Source organism: Bos taurus, chromosome 26, assembly GCF_002263795.3.
Source record: "Bos taurus isolate L1 Dominette 01449 registration number 42190680 breed Hereford chromosome 26, ARS-UCD2.0, whole genome shotgun sequence".
Taxonomy (NCBI): Eukaryota; Metazoa; Chordata; class Mammalia; order Artiodactyla; family Bovidae; genus Bos; species Bos taurus.
The window spans coordinates 30798843-30820821 of NC_037353.1; the positions used below are offsets into that span (position 1 = coordinate 30798843).

General features: G+C 36.1%; 1 protein-coding gene across 3 annotated transcripts in view; it reads left to right on the plus strand.

The window, feature by feature from the left end:
• Positions 1–21979, plus strand: part of MXI1 (MAX interactor 1, dimerization protein) — a 92469-nt gene that overhangs the window by 17820 nt on the left and 52670 nt on the right. For all 3 annotated transcript variants that reach the window (XM_010820043.4, NM_001076331.1, XM_005225751.5), the window contains 1 exon segment: positions 290–422. In XM_010820043.4, the coding sequence (XP_010818345.1) occupies positions 290–422 (133 nt within the window).

The window sequence follows — 21979 nt, forward strand, 5'->3', positions numbered from 1 at the left end:
AGGATTTTGAAGAGGAGGAAGAAGTTCCTTGGTTTAGAGGAAGTGTTAGTACACCTTCCAAGCGTGAGTTGGGTCTGTATATAATGTCACAGGATTGATGACCAGGAAAGGACTGGGAATCTTATTTTCCAATCAGAAAGAATAGAAAAAATCTACCTCTTTGTCTTCTCTGTTTTCAACAGCCTGTTACTGAAAGGACTAGAGATGTGTAGATCAGGAATTTGGGTATATTCCTCTTACCCTCTTACTTCTTCCTCTTTTTTTTTTTTTTTTTTTGCCATTTGTTTAGAGTGTGAACATGGCTACGCCTCAACGTTCCCCTCCATGCCGAGCCCCCGGCTGCAGCATTCAAAGCCCCCACGGAGGTTGAGCCGGGCACAGAAACACAGCAGCGGGAGCAGCAACACCAGCACTGCCAACAGGTATTGAGCTGCAGAGGTTTGGAAAGGGCACCTGAAGGGAGGGAGCATAGACTCAGGCAGAAGCGCTGACCCATCTGACCTCTAATAGCAAGTCTAGAGCAACACTATCAGCCAAGCAAGTGCCTTTATCACCATCCCTCAGAATTTGGCCCTTTTAAAATAATTAAATCTAGGAATCCTAACCTGACTTTGTGTAGAAGGCAAAGAATAGAATCTGGCAAAACAACCAAAGAAGTTCTTGCTGGGGATTATCAAATGTAGACGTCTGTGACTGAGACGGATAGTAAGTTTAGAGATTCGGCCGCATGTGTCCATGCATGCAGCCATATGCTAAAAGTAATCTTGGGCCAGCTTTAAACTTGAGAGATGCAAGAATTTTAAAAAATCAGAAATAAGGAGGCTATAAAGCAGAATAAAGGGTTTTGGTAAAGAAATAAAAATATTTAGATGCAGTAGGAAGTTGGTCATGGTCTGTATTTTTTAAGGATGATAAGAGTTAATTGGTAAGGGAGCTCTTAAAGCAAAAAGAAAAAAAAAAGGAAAGAAGATGTTTATCCTTCAATCAAAACAGATACTAGAAAATGCTTACTTGGATATATACTCAGACATAGTTGACTTCTATTTTTTTGAAAATTTTTGGTAGTGTCTGGCTGTCTTTTCAGTGTTTTTGTTCTAGAGGGCCTATGTATTCTAAAGATTCATCTCATGAAATTTTCAAAAAGCCTGTTTTAAAACCAGCTGGTGCTTGCCTTTTCCATGATGAAAGGATTTAAATGTTTTTTCCAAAGTTTTTTCTAGAGAACGTAAGCGTTCATTTTGGAGGGGCACAGAGCATTCTCTGAGTAACTAAGTTTGCCGGGAGACTTTGGAGAACTCCAGACAGGAAGTTGGGTAGCACTTGAAGATGTGGGTTGGGAGGGAGCAGGAGTAGGGGCTCTTTCTCATTGATGCAGAAAACCTGAGGTTCCTGTAGATAACAGTGCTCAGAACGTTGGATCTTTCCACTCTGCCTTTCTAACATTACTGTGGCAAGTCACTAGTATCTTTAAATCTGTGTCTCCTTTTTTGGCTTCTTTTCTTCGCTAAGACTATTCTGTACATTTTAAATAATTTTTAAAAGTATAAAATTATTTAGCCCTAAGTGTATTATGCTGTATTTATGTTTATGTGTGGGTCTTCAGTGTTTGTTGTGGTTTGGCAGGTTTGGGATGAAAATATGTAAGCATATTAAACAAAATAGGCAGCATTAAACAATTACTTATAAATTTTCCTGCCCTTCACAGTTTCTCTGGTTAAGGTATCAGCAATTAAAACCTATATTCAGGAGTTTATGAATTTTCCAATCCATGCATAGACTAAAATTTTTTTTTTTTACTTTGAGGCATGGGAAGAGTACTAGATAGGAAATCAAGCCTGGGTTCTGCCATGGTATGAGTATATATTGATTGTTTCCTACTTTCTAGAAATCAAGTATATGATCTCATTACATTTTTTTCTCTGTCCTTAACTGTTGTCATAGTTTGAGGGGATTAAGTACATGCTCACCAAGGTCTGTCCTTCCCCTGAAGTTCTGTGACACTGATTTATTGACAGTTTTAGAGATCAGTTACTATATTGGTCATTCAGTACACCATCCCATCATTGCAGATGTGACATTTTTACTGACAACTCAAGAATTACAAAGGCATACATTAGATGTGTATTTCTAGATTTTACCAGTTATGTTACAGGTCATTAATGTGTTTGTCATCTGTTGACTTATACTTTGCTTGGCTTGGAATTTCTCTTTCATGCTAGTGTTCTTTTTGCTACTGCTACTGCTAAGTCACTTCAGTCGTGTCCAACTCTGTGCGACCCCATAGACGGCAGCCCATCAGGCTCCCCCGTCCCTGAGATTATCCAGGCAAGAACACTGGAGTGGGTTGCCATTTCCTTCTCCAATGCATGAAAGTGAAGTCGCTCAGTCGTATCAGGCTCTCAGTGACCCCATGGACTGCAGCCCACCAGGCTCCTCTGCCCACGGGATTTTCCAGGCAAGAGTACTGGAGTGGGGTGCCATTGCCTTCCAAGTGTTCTTTTTCGGAGTCTACTATTGTGTGTCAGCGGAGAAGGCAATGGCACCCCACTCCAGTACTCTTGCCTAGAAAATCCCATGGGCGGAGGAGCCTGGTAGGCTGCAGTCCATGGGGTCGCTGAGAGTCAGACACGACTGAGCGACTTCACTTTCACTTTTCCCTTTCATGCATTGGAGAAGGAAATGGCAACCCACTCCAGTGTTCTTGCCTGGAGAATCCCAGGGACGGGGGAGCCTGGTGGGCTGACGTCTGTAGGGTCGCACAGAGTCAGACACGACTGAAGTGACTTAGCATAGCATAGCATTGTGTGTCAGACCACATTGCTAATTACTGTGTATTTTAGCACAGCACGTCAGAAAATTTATAAGACTACAAATATGCCACTTTATTCTTAGTAGTACTCAAGAGAAAATAATTACATGTGCATTGGACCACCTAAGACTAATAATTTTTCATGGAAATATAAATAGTAAGAAAGAAAAAAAGATTTTAGGATATATTATCTAAAGGTCTACCCATATGTGGGATTTAGGGTGGAGCCTTTAGATGAGAGGGAGAAGGCAGTGGCACCCCACTCCAGTACTCTTGCCTGGAAAATCCCAGGGACGGCGGAGCCTGGTGGGCTGGTGTCTATGGGGTCACACAGAGTCGGACACAACTGAAGTGATTTCGCAGCAGCAGCAGAAGCTTTGGATGAGAACTAGTATGTTAAAGGGGAACACTAGAAATTATTTCTCTTTATGTTTTAAGATTTTTGCTCCATAGAGTAGGGAGCAAATGATCAAATTCTAGTACTGGAGTATTGGGGAGATAGTGGTGTTGTTTCATTTGTAAGGGAACACTGTAGACTCCCTGTTATTACTACATTTAATGAAGATTTTAACAAATAAAACTGGTAAAATTTTTCATATGTTAGTCATCTGAAACAAGGAAAGGAATAGAGTTGATAAGTGTATGTGTCTTATTTTCCTATCAAATATGTACCTATAAGGAAGTTGCTGTTCTATTAAGCGTCTTGAAGGTATGTCATAAAGTAACATTTGTTTCCCTGACATTGTAGCATACTTAAGATACAATGTTGACTCCCTCCCTAATATTCTCAGGTATAATATGATATTCCTGATATAAAATGTTATTTTATAAACTTGTGCTGAGAGTTGACTCATAATATTATAAATTCCTATTCTTTCTTTCTCCCAAGTCTTGAAACCTTGCTTTCATAGAAGTACAAAGGAGAGAAAACGGGTGATACAGTGTGACATTAAAAGAATGTGCCATGAAAATTTAATTTTATCATTTGGGATCCTTTTGACAATTAGGGCATGGGATATATAGTACATAATTATTTTTTAAATTCATGGTTGACTTTACTGTAGTCTTGGTTCATGGCCTTCTGGCACACTTCCTAAAAATCACCCTTGCTAAGTTGTTACTGCTATTAGAGAACTGGCAGCAATTGCTCTCTGGCTTATTGAGCAGTATCAGATAAATTCCCAGCTTCTTTACTATTTGGTTTCACAACTGAAAAATACCAAGATCTCTCATCTTTAAAACTCTACTAACACAGCTTGGTGTAATTGGTGTTACACCGACATGGCTTTGGTGTAACACCAAGTTTCTCCTACATATCTCTTGAACCTGCCTTTTCTCTTAGCTTCATTGCTGCTGCTGCTGCTGCTGCTAAGTCGCTTCAGTCGTGTCTGACTCTGTGCAACCCCATAGATAGCAGCCCACCAGGCCGCGCCGTCCCTGGGATTCTCCAGGCAAGAACACTGGAGTGGGTTGCCATTTCCTCCTCCAATGCATGAAAGTGAAAGGTGAAAGTGAAGTCGCTCAGTCGTGTCCGACTCTTAGCGACCCCATGGACTGCAGCCCACTAGGCTCCTCCGTCCATGGGATTTTCCAGGCAAGAGTACTGGAGTGGGGTGCCATTGCCTTCTCCCCTTAGCTTCGTTATTACCGTCCTAATCCAAGATACCATTACTTCTACCTGAACAGCTCTTGTGACCCTCCTAATTGGTATCCCTGCAACCAGTCTTGTCCCAAATGCAATTCTGATGAATTATATTGGCTAGCCTTCTTTCAGTTCCTTTAATACACCACGTTTCCCCTACCTCAGGGTCTTTGCACATACTCTGTTCTCTGCTGAGAATTGTTTTTCTTTCCCTTTTGCCAAGTTATCACTAATTACACGCTTGCTTCAGCTCAGTAATAACTTCTTCAGGAAAGCATTTTCTCATCTGCCAAAGTGGATCAGGTGGTCACATACCTCATGGCATCCGCACTTTTCCTTCAGTGTTTATCACAGTTTGTAGGAAATATATGATTGATAAATTCATGTCTCATGTATTGGACTAAAAACCCCATGGAAGCAAGGATTGAATCTCTTCTGCTTAAAGATTTATCCCCAGTAACTATCACAGTGCTCTTTAAACAGTAGGTTTTTGAAGAATGGAAGGTTTTTCAAACTCCAAGTAGACTATCTGGAATTGGAACTGAGTTTTTATTTTGTGCCAAGTATTATATTAGACTCTGAATAGAAATAATATAAGAACGTGCAACTTCTGCTTTGGCGAACTCTGATTGCTTTATATTTGGAAGGATATTACTGATAATACATTTGGAAAGGAAAACAATGTACAGTATTTGAAGAATAAAAATCTTCAATCTGCCAGTTCTTTTAAACACATGTATTAGACTACATGTATAAAATACTACAATTAATATTAAACTACATGTATAAAATACAATTAATATTAAAGAATACAGTTATCATCCTGTGTCATGAGAGTAAAATGATACCAAAACTTGTCTATGCAAAGAACCAGAAATCTGTTGAATATTGGCAGTAAATACTGGTATGAGATTGTGACACACATACAGTAATTTTCTTTATTTTAAGGTGATCTATAAAGTAGAAAATACAGGCATACCTTGTTTTATTGTTCTTCCCTCTGTTGTTTATCACAAATACTGTTTGTTTGTTTGTTTTTTTTTAACAAATTGGAGGTTTGTGGCAACCCTGCATTGTCAGGCGATAGTAAGCATTTTAAATAATAAAATATTCTTGAGTTAAGGTATGCACATTGTTTTTTTTAGACATAATACTGTCACACATTTAATAGACTATAATGTAGTATAAACCTAAGTTTTATGTGTACTGAGAAACCAAAAAAATTGTGAGTCACTTTATTGCAGTGGTCTGGAACCAAACCCACAGTACCTCCGAGGTATACCTTTACCAGTTTATTGTTGAATTTCAAGTTGTTTCTTTAGTATTCTTTGGATACTAAAGAATCTTATAACAGCAGCAGTATTTCAGTACTATCTGCTCAGATTGAGGACCTAAAAAACAAAACAACTTTCCTTTTGCTTTTAAGACTTTAGTTTAACCTTTTTAAACTACAAAATAATGAAATGTTTTAGCCTTATTTTTGACGGAATGATGTATTGTTACATTTTCAGCTTTATATCCTTTTTGTCTGTCATCTTCATGGATTTTTAGGGTTTTTGTTTTGCAGGAATAGGGTGAATTCTTTTTCTAGAATAGTTGTAGAGGATTTTTTTTCTAGTGGAAGTAGTTTGACATATATCTTCTATTTTTATTCTTAAACATGCACCTATTTGTTCACAGGCTAATTGAATGAAGCCTTATTTTTGAGAAATTTATTACTAGTCTTTATTTTTCAGTTATTCTGTCTTAAAGAACTGGATCTTTGTCCAATAGAGAACACTCAAAGTTTCAAGGCCAAAAGTAGAAATTAGTAGTAGTTAAACTCTTAATGATACTAGTATTGTTCTTCAGGTACTTCCTATATGTTGAATGATGTGATCTTATGTGTTCTGTGATATTTTGTCTTCCACTAAAACCAAGTTTAAATGAAAACTTCTGAAGAATTATTTATATACTTTAACAAACTCAGATGTATTGAAGCATAAGTTTCTGGTTGCTGGATTTCTGAAAAATATATCCCCCTGTAGAAGTATAATTGAAGGAGACTTTCATGATCATGGCTTGTAAGTTGGTGGAACAACTGCTGTTCTTATTTGATAAAAGGCTTTTGGTAGAATAGTCATTTGATGCTAAAGTATAAAAGATCACAAATCACAGAAAGGGAGTTCTGGATTTCATCTGGTATAGCTCTCTGCCTTATGAAGGTAAGATGTTATCATATATTTTATGGTTAAAACTCATACTAGGAATGGTTGAGTGATTTGTCCAAGCCTTATAGCTCTAAGTGACTTGAGTTTAATATCAAGCCTGATTTTAAGCAGTATATGCATAATTCTAACCAGGCGGGACTTTTGGCCTGAAGAAAGGTTTCTCTTCTGGATTTCTCTTTACAAATGAAACAGCATTGCCTCCTTTTGGATATATTGTAGCATTATTCTTTGTTTTTCCTTAAGTGAAGACAGTTTCCCAAATACTAATCTAATCAAAGAGGTTTTGTGGTGTGGTTTTGACAAAATATGTATCCAGATTCCATTTCTGTTCGATAGTGCTAATGTAATTTAAGCTTGTATATTTTAATTTTCATTTTGGCTTCTGACATATTAAAATACTGGCAGACTTTTTTCCCCCTCCGTCTGTGTGTGTATGTATGTATCTGTATACACATATGTGTTAATATACCTTCTTCATTATCATCTAACACATGTTATCAAGTAAACATATAAATATATTATTTCAAGTTATGATGAGCTTAATAGAAGAAAGCTGGAGGAGCCTATGAAGGTCATAATAGAGGACCTGATCAAGTTTGAAAGATGAAAGAAGGCATCTTGGGATTGTGAACCTTTGCAATCCTGCTTTCACTTATCCTGAACGTTTTTTCAAGTTCATGTCTATTAAATCATTTTTGATTATAGCATAATACTCTACTTCATGTGTGTAACATAATTTGTTAAGCCAATTATCTGTTAATAACATTTAAAATGTTAATTTTTCATCCCATACAGGGCTACTGTGAACATCTTTATATAGATACTTTCGTGCATTTGTCCACCTAGATCCTTAGGACAGACCTGAAGAAGTAGAATTGCTGAATCAAAGGGTGGAATCCATTTTCAATAATAGTAACAGTAACACTTTGCATTTAATATACTAGTTGTGTACAGATTCCTTTAATGTACATTATTATTTCTTTTGAATTTCAGAACACTTCTGTGAGGTAAAGTGGAATTTATTTATTTATTAATAAGGAAACTGGACTGATGTGCAAAGTAACCTTTACAGGTACAACTAGAAGATGAGTGAAATCCCTGGGATTTGTTTCTCTGGAATCAGCAAACAGTCCTCAGTGATAATCTGCCTAAAAACTAAGACTCAGTGACTACAGCCTGAATTTTCTGTGTTGTAGTGTTTTCCTTGTCTGCTCTGGGAAGTGCCTGAAGTGTGTGGTCTGTACCTCCTACTTTAATGCTTTCCCACCAGAGCTCTTTTTTACCCTTTGCAATTGGCTTGCTTATTTGCTAGCTATTGAAACTGTTCCCTTAAAGTAATTTGTAACCAAATTTATTGAACTTATACATAGAATTGTTGTTATGTGTGTTTGTGATATATTTGGAAAGATAGTGTATATAATAAAAATGATAAATAATACAAGTCAGTAAGATGTTATAGACAGGGCAGTTTTTATTTATGTCTGATGCTGGTGCAGGGAATAAGTAAATAGCCTAAGTTTGTTTACAATTTTTTTTTTGCTTGTGAACAACAGAAATTTACTTCTCACAGTTTTGGAGGCTAGAGGTATAAGATCAAGGTAGCAGTATGGCCAGATGAGGGCCCTTTTCTGAGATGCAGACTTCTCTCCTATAGGAAGTCTCCTGCATATGAACAAGTTCCATTCTGAGAGTGCGCTTGTTTAATTTTTTACAATAGGTTACAATAAAAAGGTTACAATAGGTTACTGTGAAAATGCTATAGATCCACAGTATATTCTTGTTCACTGATTAAACTTAACATGCATTCAAGGAGATATAGGGATTCCATAACATAGTGTTACGGTGAAATTTCTTATGTTTTGTCTTCAAGAAAATTAGAGATACCAAGGGAACATTTCATGCAAAGATGGGCTCGATAAAGGACAGAAATGGTATGGACCTAACAGAAGCAGAAGATATTAAGAAGAGGTGGCAAGAATACACAGAAGAACTGGACAAAAAGATCTTTACAACCAAGATAATCACAATGGTGTGATCATTCACCTAGAGCCAGACATCCCGGAATGTGAAGTCAAGTGGGCCTTAGAAAGCATCATTATGAACAAAACTAGTGGAGGTGATGGAATTCCAGTTGAGCTATTTCAAATCCTGAAAGATGATGCTGTGAAAGTGCTGCACTCAATATGCCAGCAAATTTGGAAAACTCAGCAGTGGCCACAGGACTGGAAAAGGTCAGTTTTCATTCCAATCCCAAAGAAAGGCAATGCCAAAGAATGCTCAAACTACTGCACAACTGCACTCATCTCACATGCTAGTAAAGTAATGCTCAAAATTCTCCAAGCCAGGCTTCAGCAATACGTGAACTGTGAACTTCCAGATGTTCAAGCTGGTTTTAGAAAAGGCAGAGGAACCAGAGATCAAATTGCCAACATCCACTGGATCATCGAAAAAGCAAGAGAGTTCCAGAAAAACATCTGCTTTATTGACTATGCCAAACCCGTTGACTGTGTGGATCATAGTAAACTGTGGAAAATTCTGAAAGAGATGGGATTACCAGACCACCTGACCTGCCTCTTGAGAAACCTGTATGCAGGTCAGGAAGCAATAGTTAGAACTGGACATGGAACAACAGACTGGTTCCAAATAGGAAAAGGAGTACATCAAGGCTGTTTATTGTCACCCTGCTTATTTAACTTACATGCAGAGTACATCATGAGAAACGCTGGGCTGGAAGAAGCACAGCTGGAATCAAGATTGCCGGGAGAAGTATCAATAACCTCAGATATGCAGATGACACCACCCTTATGGCAGAAAGTGAAGAGGAACTCAAAAGCCTCTTGATGAAAGTGAAAGAGAAGAGTGAAAAAGTTGGCTTAAAGCTCAGCATTCAGAAAACTAAGATCATGGCATCTGGTCCCATCACTTCATGGGAAATAGATGGGGAAACAGTGTCAGACTTTATTTTTTTGGGCTCCAAAATCACTGCAGATGGTGATTGCAGCCATGAAATTAAAAGACACTTACTCCTTGGAAGGAAAGTTACAACCAACCTAGATAGCATATTCAAAAGCAGAGACATTACTTTGCCAACAAAGGTCCTTCTAGTCAAGGCTATGGTTTTTCCTGTGGTCATGTATGGATGTGAGAGTTGGACTGTGAAGAAAGCTGAGCACCGAGGAGTTGATGCTTTTGAACTGTGGTGTTGGAGAAGACTCTTGAGAGTCCCTTGGACTGTAAGGAGATCCAACCAGTCCATCCTAAAGGAGATCAGTCCTGGGTGTTCATTGGAAGGATTGATGCTGAAGCTGAAACTCCAATACTTTGGCCACCTCATGCGAAGAGTTGACTCATTGGAAAAGACTCTGGTGCTGGGAGGGATTGGGGGCAGGAGGAGAAGGGGTCGACAGAGGATGAGATGGCTGGATGGCATCACTGACTCGATGGACATGAGTTTGAGTGAACTCTGGGAGTTGGTGATGGACAGGGAGGCCTGGTCTGCTGTGATTCATGGGGTCGCAAAGAGTTGGACACTACTGAGCGACTGCACTGAACTGAATGAATTTTTTATAAGAGAAATTATTTGGTTTAGTAGACAATTTTGTTATTAACGTTACTGCATACATTTCAGGGAAAAGTGTTAACGATTTTGTTTTTATTTAGTTTTATGACATTGTATAAAAGGATTTCCATGTGGTATTTATTTCCTTGTCTTTGTTTATCATGGGAAATACTTTTGATAGTCTTTGAGAACACTATGTAAACACCATTTGTGGAGGCCACATAATGAGAGCTTTGAAGCCATTTGAAATGAGAATTTTTAAATTATAGAAGAACATAATTTTAGTCTTTAGTCAGTCATATATTTTGATAAAGCAACTGATTTTCCTTTACTCTCATTTTGATTAATTAGGGGCAATTTAGGATTCTCTTTGAGGAACTTTAAGGAACTTTTCCTTTTATGTAATAAAAGAGACTGGAGAGTAAAATGTGGTAAGTTTGCCTTGGTATTAGAAGAAGTAAATTTTTAGGTTTTTAATTTTGATCACCGTAATCCTATGTCTTCTATGTGAATAACAGAACAAGTGGTCTTCACAAAAACTCTAGATACTGTCATTAATACTTAGTCTGTTGGATTGATTTTTATAGTCTTTGTTGGTAACAGTAAATGCATGTAAGTTACAATTTAAAATGTAGATTTCTAGGCCTGGCTCTAAAGGTTTGGTGTACTTCATTTTATCATTTTAACATGTTACCCACTCAGTTGTCCTTTGGAAGGCAGGTTATATTCCTGTAATTAGCGCTATATGTCAAAAAAGAAGTTTTTGAATTTCATTTTTCTATAGAATCATTATTTATTGGGCAAGGGGGGAGGGTGTTTACCTAAAGCTTAGTCTGTATTTTAGTGGAATTTACCAAACACTGTATTTAGTCCACTGACTGTTTAAAAAAACAGAATGATTTATTTGTATAAAATTTAAACACTTTTTAAAAACTTTCATTCTATATTGAAATATGGCCAATTAACAATGTTGTGATAATTTCAGGTGGACAGCAAAAGAACAGCCATACATATGTGTGTGGTTTAAAAGAGTTACATGGTGGTTATCTAACATTGTAAGAATATAGTGCCCCAGGTATGGTGTATAGGTGCAATTTTCTTAATAAATCCTGCCTTATTTATTTACTTTTAACAAAAAAAATGGATGATGGAATGTGAGCTATGTGAGAGAAGAGACTGAAATTTTAGAGTACTTATATTTCCAGTGTAGGTACTCAATAAATACTAAGTAAGTGAATGACTGGATACTTTGAGCATGATTATGTAGACCTGAAGGTAATGTTTAAACCAAATGTTGACATAATTTTGAGAAGACTTTTAGAAAAACTTAGGCTTAATTGATTGCTTTGTATGAAATGGATCTAGGGATGTTTAATAGCTTTATTCTCATTGTCAGTTTATTTGTAACATATACTCGTTGGAGACAAAATTATGTGGTTTTTTTTTTAACATTTTAAGACCCATATTATCAGAAATAGCTGAGAAACATGTTTCTTTTATTCTTTTAACGAACATTTTAAATATCAGTAGGAATTTAATATTTATTAAGTATTGTTATGTGCTTCATATTGTTGACCATTTTACAAATGTGAAAAATAACTTGGATGTTAATGGTAAAGTGTAACAAGTGTAAGGCAACTGTCCTGTAAGATGAAGATCTCTTATTCTACAGGAGTCCACAGGAAGACTTGAACATGCATGGTCATGGCATTAATTCATAGTCAGCAAAAGTTGGAAACAGTTGAAATGTCCCTCAGCTAGTGAGTGGATAAACAAAATATAGTACATGATACAGTGGAATACTACCCAGTAATAAAAAAAAAAAGTGTTCATACATATGACAAAATAGATGAAACACAAAAAAAGTATGTGAACAAAGTCAGATATATAAGTACATATTTGCATTACTCCATTATATGAAGTTTGCATTTGTAAGGCAGAACTATAGAGACAGGAAGCAGATTAGTGGTAGATGAAGGGTGGGAATTGTCTGCAAATGGACATTAGGGCATTTTGGGGGTGATAAAAGTGTTCTAAAAGTGGACTGTGGTAATGGTTACACAAATATGTAAGTTTACAAAAACTCATTGGATTTTTTACAAAAACACTTAAAAATGCATGAATTTTATAATATGTATCGGTAAAACTTGAAAAAAAGATTCAGTTCAGTTCAGTCGCTCAGTTGTGTCCGACTTTTTGCGACCCCATGAATCACAGCACGCCAGGCATCCCTGTCCATCACCGACTCCCGGAGTTCACTCAAACTCATGTCCATCGAGTTGGTGATGCCATCTAGCCATCTCATCCTCTGTCATCCCCTTTTCCTCCTGCCCTCAATCCGTCCCAGCATCAGGGTCTTTTCCAATGAGTCAACTCTTCGCATGAGGTGGCCAAAGTATTGGAGTTTCAGCTTCAGCATCAATCCTTCCAATGAACACCCAGGACTGATCTCCTTTAGGATGGACTGGTTGGATCTCCTTACAGTCCAAGGGACTCTCAAGAGTCTTCTCCAACACCACAGTTCAAAAGCATCAACTCCTCGGTGCTCAGCTTTCTTCACAGTCCAACTCTCACATCCATACATGACCACAGGAAAAACCATAGCCTTGACTAGAAGGACCTTTGTTGGCAAAGTAATGTCTCTGCTTTTGAATATGCTATCTAGGTTGGTTGTAACTTTCCTTCCAAGGAGTAAGTGTCTTTTAATTTCATGGCTGCAGTCACCATCTGCAGTGATTTTGGAGCCCCAAAAAATAAAGTCTGACACTGTTTCCCCATCTATTTCCCAAGAAATGATGGGACCAGATGCCATGATCTTAGTTTTCTGAATGCTGAGCTTTAAGCCAACTTTTTCTCTCTCCTCTTTACCTGTCCTATTTATTGCAGTAAAATAGTGAAGGATCTTGAACATATGATAGATGCTAAGAAGAACTAACAATGGAATGGATGAATGAATATTAAGCAATGATTCCTTTTTTATTTCTTCCAGTTTTATTGAGATATGATTGACATACAGCACTATATAGATTTAAGGTGTACAACTTAATAATCTGACTTATATACATCATGAAGTAATTATCACAGTAAGTTTAGGGAACATTCATCTCATATAGATATAAAATGAAACAGAAAAGAATTTTTGTTTTCTTGTGGTGAGAACTCTTAGAATTTACTGTCTTAACAACTTTCATGTATGTTGTACGTTACCTCCCTGATACTTACCTTCTAACTGGAAATTTATACCTTTGACTGCCTTCATCCAATTATCCCTCCCCTCACCCCTGGCCTCTGGTAACCACAAATATGATCTCCTTTTCTATGAGCTTGATTTTTTTTTGAATTATAATTGACTAACAATACTGTATTAGTTCCTAGTGTACAAAATAGTGATTTATTGTTTCCGTGCATTACAAAGAGCTCCCCAGTTTGCACAGTGGTAAAGAATCCCCCTGTTAATGAAGGAGATGCAGGAGTTCAATCCTTGGGTCAGGAAGATCCTCTAGGGTAGGAAATGGCAGCCCACTCCAGTATTCTTGCCTGGAAAATTCCATGGACGGAGAAGCCTGGCAGGCTACAGTCCATGGGGTCACAAAGAGTTGGATGCTACTGAGCACACAGGCACGCATACATTACAAAATGATCTCCACAGCAGTGATTCCTTTAAAACTTGAAATAAACCAGTAAGGAGTGGGGAGTGTCACCTCCACTCTCCGACTACAACCAGAGCAAGAATTCAGCTCTCCTGCCAACCTCTCCTCCTTTACTCCCTTTGAGAATCACTTTTTTATGTGATATATTTCCTTTAGACAGTAAGGTTCTTTGAAATAGCTACACGTGTTACATCTATGTTTGCTTCTAGTACTATAGCAAAGAATGGAGTATATTAACAATGGAAATTAGAATCTATGGGCTTTCTGTTATGAGTAGTGCTATTAATTATGGTACCACTTGGCTTTTTTTCCTTCAACAAGTGTCTATCAAATGTTCATTTCATGCCTGAGTCCTTCCTAAAATACTGAACTACAATTTGGAAGTCAAATTATTTAGGAAATCACTGATATTTTTTCCATTTTTAAGGATTTTTAGAATGTTGAAGCAGTCTAGATGATTAGTGTTTTGTCTTTTTAAGTGTCTTGTTTGAACTTTTGAAAATACATTTAAGAGCATTATTTTTAATCGTCACAATCCTCTGTGGTTTCCGTTATTGCTTTTTTTAACCTAAGAAATGATTATTTCACAAATATTGTATAACTTTAGTATATATTAGATGCATCTTAATTTCTGGCACTAAGAATAGAGAGCTGTTATCTTTTATTTTACATTTATTTTTAATATTAAAAAAGTGTATGTAGTTATAAAAGTTAATACTAATTGGATTATATAGAAAAATAACATTCCTCTGCCTCATCTCGCCTCATCCAATTTTTGCTTCCTAGAGGCTGCCACTTCCAATAATTTAACAGTTTCTTCTTCTGTTTGCTTTCATATTTCTAAGTTATAAACTTATCCTGCTTGTTATCTGTTGACTTCCTGTTGTGAAGATTAAGATTTGACTGTTTGTACTCTTGACTGACAGCAGATTAATCATATGCCAGAAATAAAACAAAAAAATTAAGTAGATGAAAAGTCCAGATAGTCTCCAAATCACTTATGTTTTAAAAATATGCATTTTCTAGTAATTTTTATTATTAGTTTTTGGAATAAGGAAATGATGTCTTAGTCTCATTCTTGAGTACTTTGCGGTAGATTAGAGTATTGCGCCAATTGCAGGATGAGATTTATAACTTTAAAAAAATGTTTGTTGCAGTGTAATTTCTATACAATAAAATTCCTCAATATTTAGGTTATGATTCAGTGACTTGACGTGTATAAAGTCATAAATCCCCAAGACAATTATGATACAGAACTTTTTTTTATCACCTCAAGCATTATTATCTTATGTTCCTATCGTCAGTTTCCTATCTCCACTTTTCTTTTCTGTCACTATAGTTTTTCCATTTCTAGAATTTCATATGAGTGGAATCATACATATACTATTTTGTGTCTGACTTGTTTCACTTGGTATAATATTGTCTGAAATTCATTCATGTTGTCCTGTGACTCAATAGTTAAGTCCTTTATATTGCTGAGTCCATTGTATGAATCTACCATAGTTTAATCATTTACCAATTGATAGACATTAGGTTGTGTATAGTTTTTAGCTATCATAAGAAAAGATGCTGTATACATTTATGAACAGATCTTTCTGTGGAAATGAGTTTTCATTTTTCTTAGCTACCTATAATTCTGGGTCTCATAGTAACTGTGTATGTAACTTTATAAAGAAACTACCAAACTATTCTCCAAAGTGGCTGGACCATGTTCCATTCTAACTAGCAGTGTAGGGTGCTTCCAGTAACTCCAAATCCTGGATAGCACTTGGTATTGTCAGTCTTTTAAATTTTAGCCATTCTAGTGGGTGTGTCATAGTATCTCACCATTTTACTTTGCACTTTCCTAGTAATTTTAAACATTTGGTTATGTGTTTATTTGCCACTGATAAATCTTCTTTGGTGAGGTATCTTTTCATATCTTTTGCTTTTTATTTTATTGAGTTGTTTGTTTTCTTATTAAGTTGTAAGATTTCTTTGTAAATTCTGGATACAAGTTCTCTATTACATATGTGGTTTGCAGATGTCTTGTCCTCAGTGGTTTGCCTTTATCATTTTTTTTAATAGTGTCTTTTGAAAAACAAAAGTTGTATTTTTTGATGAAGTTCAGTTTACATGTTTATCTTCTAAAGTACATGCTTGTTATGTCCTAAGAAATCTTTGCATAATTCAACATCATAAAATTTTTCTCTTAATGTTTTTATTCTAGCAGTTTTATAATATTAGTATTACATTTAGATCTAAGATTAATTTAGAGTTAAATTTTTATGGAAGGTGTAAGGTAAGAGTTGAAGTTCATTTTTTGGCAAATGGCCATCCAGTTGTTTCGGTATCATTTATTGGAAAGGCATTTCTACATTTGATTGCCTCGGCATCTTCATAAAAAATGAATTGACCACATATATGTGAATCTATTTCTGGACTCTCTCTTCTGTCCCATTGATCTAAATATTTATATTTACTACAATGCCACACTATCTTAATTGCTGTAGTCTTTCTAATAAGTCATGAAATAAGGTAGTGTAAGTCTTCCAAATTGGTTCTCCTTTTTCAAAAGTTCCTTTTACTGTTGTAGGTCTTTTCCGTTTTCACATATATTATCAGATCTGCTTTTCAGTTTCTACAACAAAGCCTACTGGAGTTTTGATTGAGATTGCATTGAATCGATAGATTAATTTGGGGGGACTTGACACATCTGAACAACATTGACTCTTTTGTTGTGTGGACATGGTATATCTCCCCATTTATTCAGTTATTTAGGGTGTTTTTTTTTTTAATTCAACAGTATTTTGTAGTTTTTTATAGTATGGGTAATGCACATATTTTGTAGTTTTTTATAGTATGGGTAATGCACATATTTTGTTGAGTTAAATTTGTTACAGTAGTTAATATTCTTTGATGCTGTTGTAAATAGCAATTGAATTTGGTATATGGCCTTTATAAACTGACTTTCCTGAACTCACTTATTATTTCTAGTAATTTGCATATTCCTTAGAATTTTCTAAATATACACTATATAATGTTGTTTACTCCAGTATTCTTCCATGGAGACTCCCGTGGATAGAAGAGCCTGGAGAGCTACAGTCCATAGGGTCACAAAGAGTTGTACATGACTGAAGAGACAGCACAGCACAATAAAGCTATTTTTACTTCTTTCTTGCCGTTCTGTATGAATTTATTCTTCTTGCCTTATTTCATTGGCTAGGACTTCTAGTATTGAATAGAAGCTGATGAGAGGGAACATCCTTGCCTTGCTTCTGATAATGGGAAAACATGTATTCTTCCACCACTGAGTATAACTGTAGTTTTTTTTGTAGATGCCTTTTAACAAGTTGAGGAAATTCCTTTCTTTCCTAATTTGCTGAAAGTTTTTATCATGAATGGATGTATGAATTTTGTCAAATGCTTTTTCTTCATCTATTAAGATTTATACTATGGGTTTTCTTTTTTATTCTGTTAATATGGTTAATTACATTGAGTTTTTTGAATCTTAAACTTCTTGCAGTCCTAGAATAAACCCTACTTGATCATGGTGTATTTTGCAATACTGCTGCTAACCATCTCCAGTTAGCAGACTCCACAAGTTTAAGGATGCAGTCCCCAACATGAGTGACCTCACTACAGATCCAGACATGAGTTCAAGAGTTCCCAGCCACCCAAACTTCTGACCAATTGGCTTCAAATTTATGGGTTCCCACAGTCCCCTCAGGTTCAGTAGTTGACTAGAACTACTCATGAAAGTACTATACTTACAATTTCAAGTTTTATTATAAATAATATGAATCAGGACCAGCCAAATGAAGAAATGCATAGGGTGAGGTCTGAGAGAGTCCTGGGCATGAAACTTTTGTGTCCTCTTCCTAGAGAATCAGAATGCCCTACCCTTCTGGCAGATTGATGTATTCCTCAACCAGTAAGCTCATCTAAACCTTGGATTCTAGGGGTTTGTTTTTGTTTTTTTTCCCATATTGTTATGTAGTCACAATTGATTGAATCCTTGACCATGTGATTGAACTCCATCTCTCTGACCCTCTTCTCCCCAGAGGTTGGCTGCTATCAGTTGCTTAAAGCCCAAATCCTCTAATTACATGATTGATCTTTCTGGCATAACTAACGCCTGATTTAAAGTAATTTCCTTAGCACAAACTCAGTTGTGGTCCAAGGGCTCTAACTGAGGAAATTCCTGTAACTGAGGAAATTTCAAAGGTTCAGAAGCTCTGTCCTTGGAAGTTGAGACAAAGACCAGGCAAGCTTTTTTTTTTTTTTTTTTTAATTGTAAAACTGATAGTTTCTATAAATGTGCTAGTATTTTGTTAAGAATTTTTGTGTCTGTGTTCACAAGGGAATGGTAATCTGTGGTTTTGTTTTTCAGTGTAATTTGTCAGGTTTTGATATCAGGATAATATAATCCCCAAGATGATTTGGGAGATGTTACCATTTCCTTTATCTTTTGAAATACTTCCTATAGAATTAGTATGATTTATTCCATAAATGCTTGGTAAAATTTGCCAATGAATACTTCTGGGCTTGGAGGGTTGTTTTTTGTGGGCAGGTTTTTTATTATAAATTCAATTTCTTTAATAGATGCAAGACTCTTCATGGTTTCTGTTTCTTCTTGAGTTTTGATAATTTTTATATTTCAAGAAATTGGTCCATTTCATCTCAAGGTGGAATTGATTAGCATAAGCTGTTCATAATAGTATTTTATTATACTCTCTTGTGTGTTGGCTCTGTAGTGATGTGTTCTCTTTCATCCCTGAGAATTGGTTTGTTTGGGGGTTTTTTTGTATTGGTAATTTTTGCCTTTTTTCTTCATCAATCTTTGAAGAGGTTCATCAGTTTTACTGTGTTTTTTTTTAAAAAAAATCAACTCCTGGTTTTATTGATACTCTCTCGTTTCCTGTCTTCTATTTTGTTAATTCCTGTTCTTGGCTTTCTTATTTCTTCCTCTACTTGAGAGTTTTTCAACCCCAGTGCTATTGACATTATAGACCAAATAATTCTGTTCTGAGCATCACTGGATGTTTAGCAGCATCCCTGGCCTCTCCTCGCAGAATACAGTAGTATCTCCCCGGTATGATAACCAAAAATATCTCTGTACATGCATGCGTGCTAAGTCGCTTCAGTTGTGTCTGACTCTCTGCGACACTATGGACTGTAGCCTACTAGGCTCCTCTGTCCATGGGATTCTCCAGGCAAGAATACTGGCGTGGATTTCCGTGCTTTCCTCCAGGGGATCGTCCCAACCCAGGGACTGAACCTGGATCTCCTGCAACTCCTGCATTGCACACTGAATCTTTACCACTGAGCCACCAGGGAAACCTAAAAATATCTCCAGACATGACCAGATGTCTTCTGGTGGGAAAAACAGCCCCCAGCCGAGATCCACTGCTCCCCTTCTGTAGGCTTAGTTTGGTTCTTTCCCACCTTCTAAAGGTGGGAGAATTGATTTTGTAGTCCACCCCTACCTCCTACCCCAAAGGATTTAAAGCTAGAAACATTTGTTTCCTAAACACTGCTTTAGCTGCACTCTGCAAATTTTGAAATGTTGTATTTCTTTATCATCCAACTGAAGATAATTTGTTTTCTTTGTGATTTTTTTTTAACCTGCAACTTCTTATTTCCTTCCTGTATTTCACTGAGTTTAATTTGCTCTTCTTTTTGTAGCTTCTTAAGGTTGAAGTTAGACCATTGATTTTTAGCCTTTTTTTTTTTAACTAATAGAAGAATTTAATGCTAAATATTTAAAAGTACTGTTTTAGATACATCCAACAAATTTTAGTATGTTCTGTTTTCATTATTCAGTTCAGAATATCTTCTAATTTCTCTATCATTTGTTCTTTGATTTGTCACTTATTTTCTAAGTACTGCTATTTTCTTAGTTATCTTATTGTTACTAAGTAAGTAGTAACTAAGTACATACTAAGTAAGTATCTATGATTTTACTCTGTATGATTTTAGTACTTACAACTGATTTTTACTCAATTTGATTCATGTGTTATTTTTTAATTTTTTTCATCTTTTTTGAAAATGTACATACAGAAATAGCTTGATACATTTTCACAAAGGTTGAGAAATAAGATATTATAGACTCACTGTCAGCCCTACCCCAGGTAACCACCAATCTTTTTTTGATACCATTAGTTTTGCCGGTTTTTTACTTTACTTGAATGGAGTTAGGCAGTATGTATCTTTGTGTCTGCCTTTTTTCATTCAGCATTGTGTTGAAATTATGAAAATTCATCCATGTTATTGCATGAGAGTTGTTCATTATCAGTGCTCTATAGTATTATATGAATGTTCCACAATTTATTCATCCATTCTGTTAGGTTGGTGCAAAAGTAATTGCAGTTTTGCATTGTTGAAATTTGCCATTTGATATTGGAATACATTCTTAAATAAATGTCATTATGTTATGCATCATTTTAATGTGCATTTCTGACTTCTTATATTTTGCTAATGACATTGCTGTTTATTTTATATTTATTTTAGACTATGGAAATTATGTTAGGCAAAAAGCAAATTTGAGTGATTTTCTTATTTGAGTTCAAAATGGGTTGTAAAGTAGAGGAGACAACTCACAATATCAACAACACGTTTGGCACAGGAACTGCTAATGAACATCAAGTTCAGTGGTGGTTCAAGCAGTTTTGCAAAGGAAAAGAGAGCCTTGAAGATGAGGAGTGCAGTGGCTGGCCATCAAAAGTAGAAATGACCAATTGAGAGCCATCGTTGAAGCTGATCCTCTTACAGCTGCATGAGAAGTTGCCAAATAACTCAGCATCAATCATTCTACCATCATTTGGCATTTGAAGCAAATTGGAAAGGTGGAAAAGCTCGATAAGTGGGTGTCTCATTAGCTGACTGCAAACCAAGAAAATTGTCATTTTGAAGTGTTGTCGTCTCTTACTCTACACACAACAGTGAAGCATTTCTCAGCCAGATTGTGATGTGCAAAGAAAAGTGGATTTTATATGACAACTATCAAAGACCAACTTAGTGGCTGGACTGAGAAGCAGCTCTGAAGCACTTCCAAAAGCCAAACTTACACTAAAAAATGGTCATGGTCACTGTTTTGTGGTCTGCTGGCAGTCTGATCCACTGCAGCTTTCTGAATCCCTGCAAAACCACTACATCTGATATGTTTGCTCAGCAAATGGATGGGATGCACTGGACACTAAAACGCCCCCGCCTGGCACTGGTCAGCTGAAAGGGCCCGATTCTTCTCCACCACAAGGCCGCCTGCAAGTTGCACAGCCAACGCTCCAAACATTGAACGAACTGAGCTACGAAGTTTTGCCTCATCCACCTTACTCACCTGACCTCTCGCCAATCAACTACCACTTCTTCAAGCATCTCGACAACTTTTTGCAGGAAAACTGCTTTCATAACCAGAAGGATGCAGAAAATGCTTTTCAAGAGTTTGTCAAATCCTGAGGCATGATTTTGATGCTACAGGAATAAACAAATTTATTTCTCATTGGCAAAAATGTCTTGATGGTATTGGTTCCTATTTTGATTAATAAAGATGTGTTTGAGCCTAGTTATATGATTTAAAATTTATGGTCAGAAACCGTAATTACATTTGTACCAACCTAATACTGTTGATGGACATTTGAGTTTCCAGTTTTTGGCTAGTATGAAAAGAATGAGTATTCTCTTGTGTCCTTTAACAAACATATGTGTATATATATTAGATTGGTATATGCTTGCAAGGGGGAATGCTGAGTCATAAGATATGCTGATATTCAACTTTGATATGTAAGTTATTAATTGTAGTTATTGCTCTGCATCCTTTTTAGGCACTTTTTTATGGTCTTAGTTATTGTGTTTGTTTTTGTTATTGTTAAGAAAGAAATAATACATTTCTTATGAGGCATTTTCCCTATCTACAGTATTAAAGTTTTACTGTCTTTAATGTTTTTTTAAGAATATTTAAAACATTTTTTTTGAGGACAGAAACAAATGTATAAAACTACTTCTTTGAAATAATTACTTTATTGGCAGTAAGCATGATTTTCTTCTATTATAGTGTTCTTCAAACTTTATTGACCACTTATGTACCACTAGCTGCAAAAAATATACCTAATATATTTGTATGTATTCGTA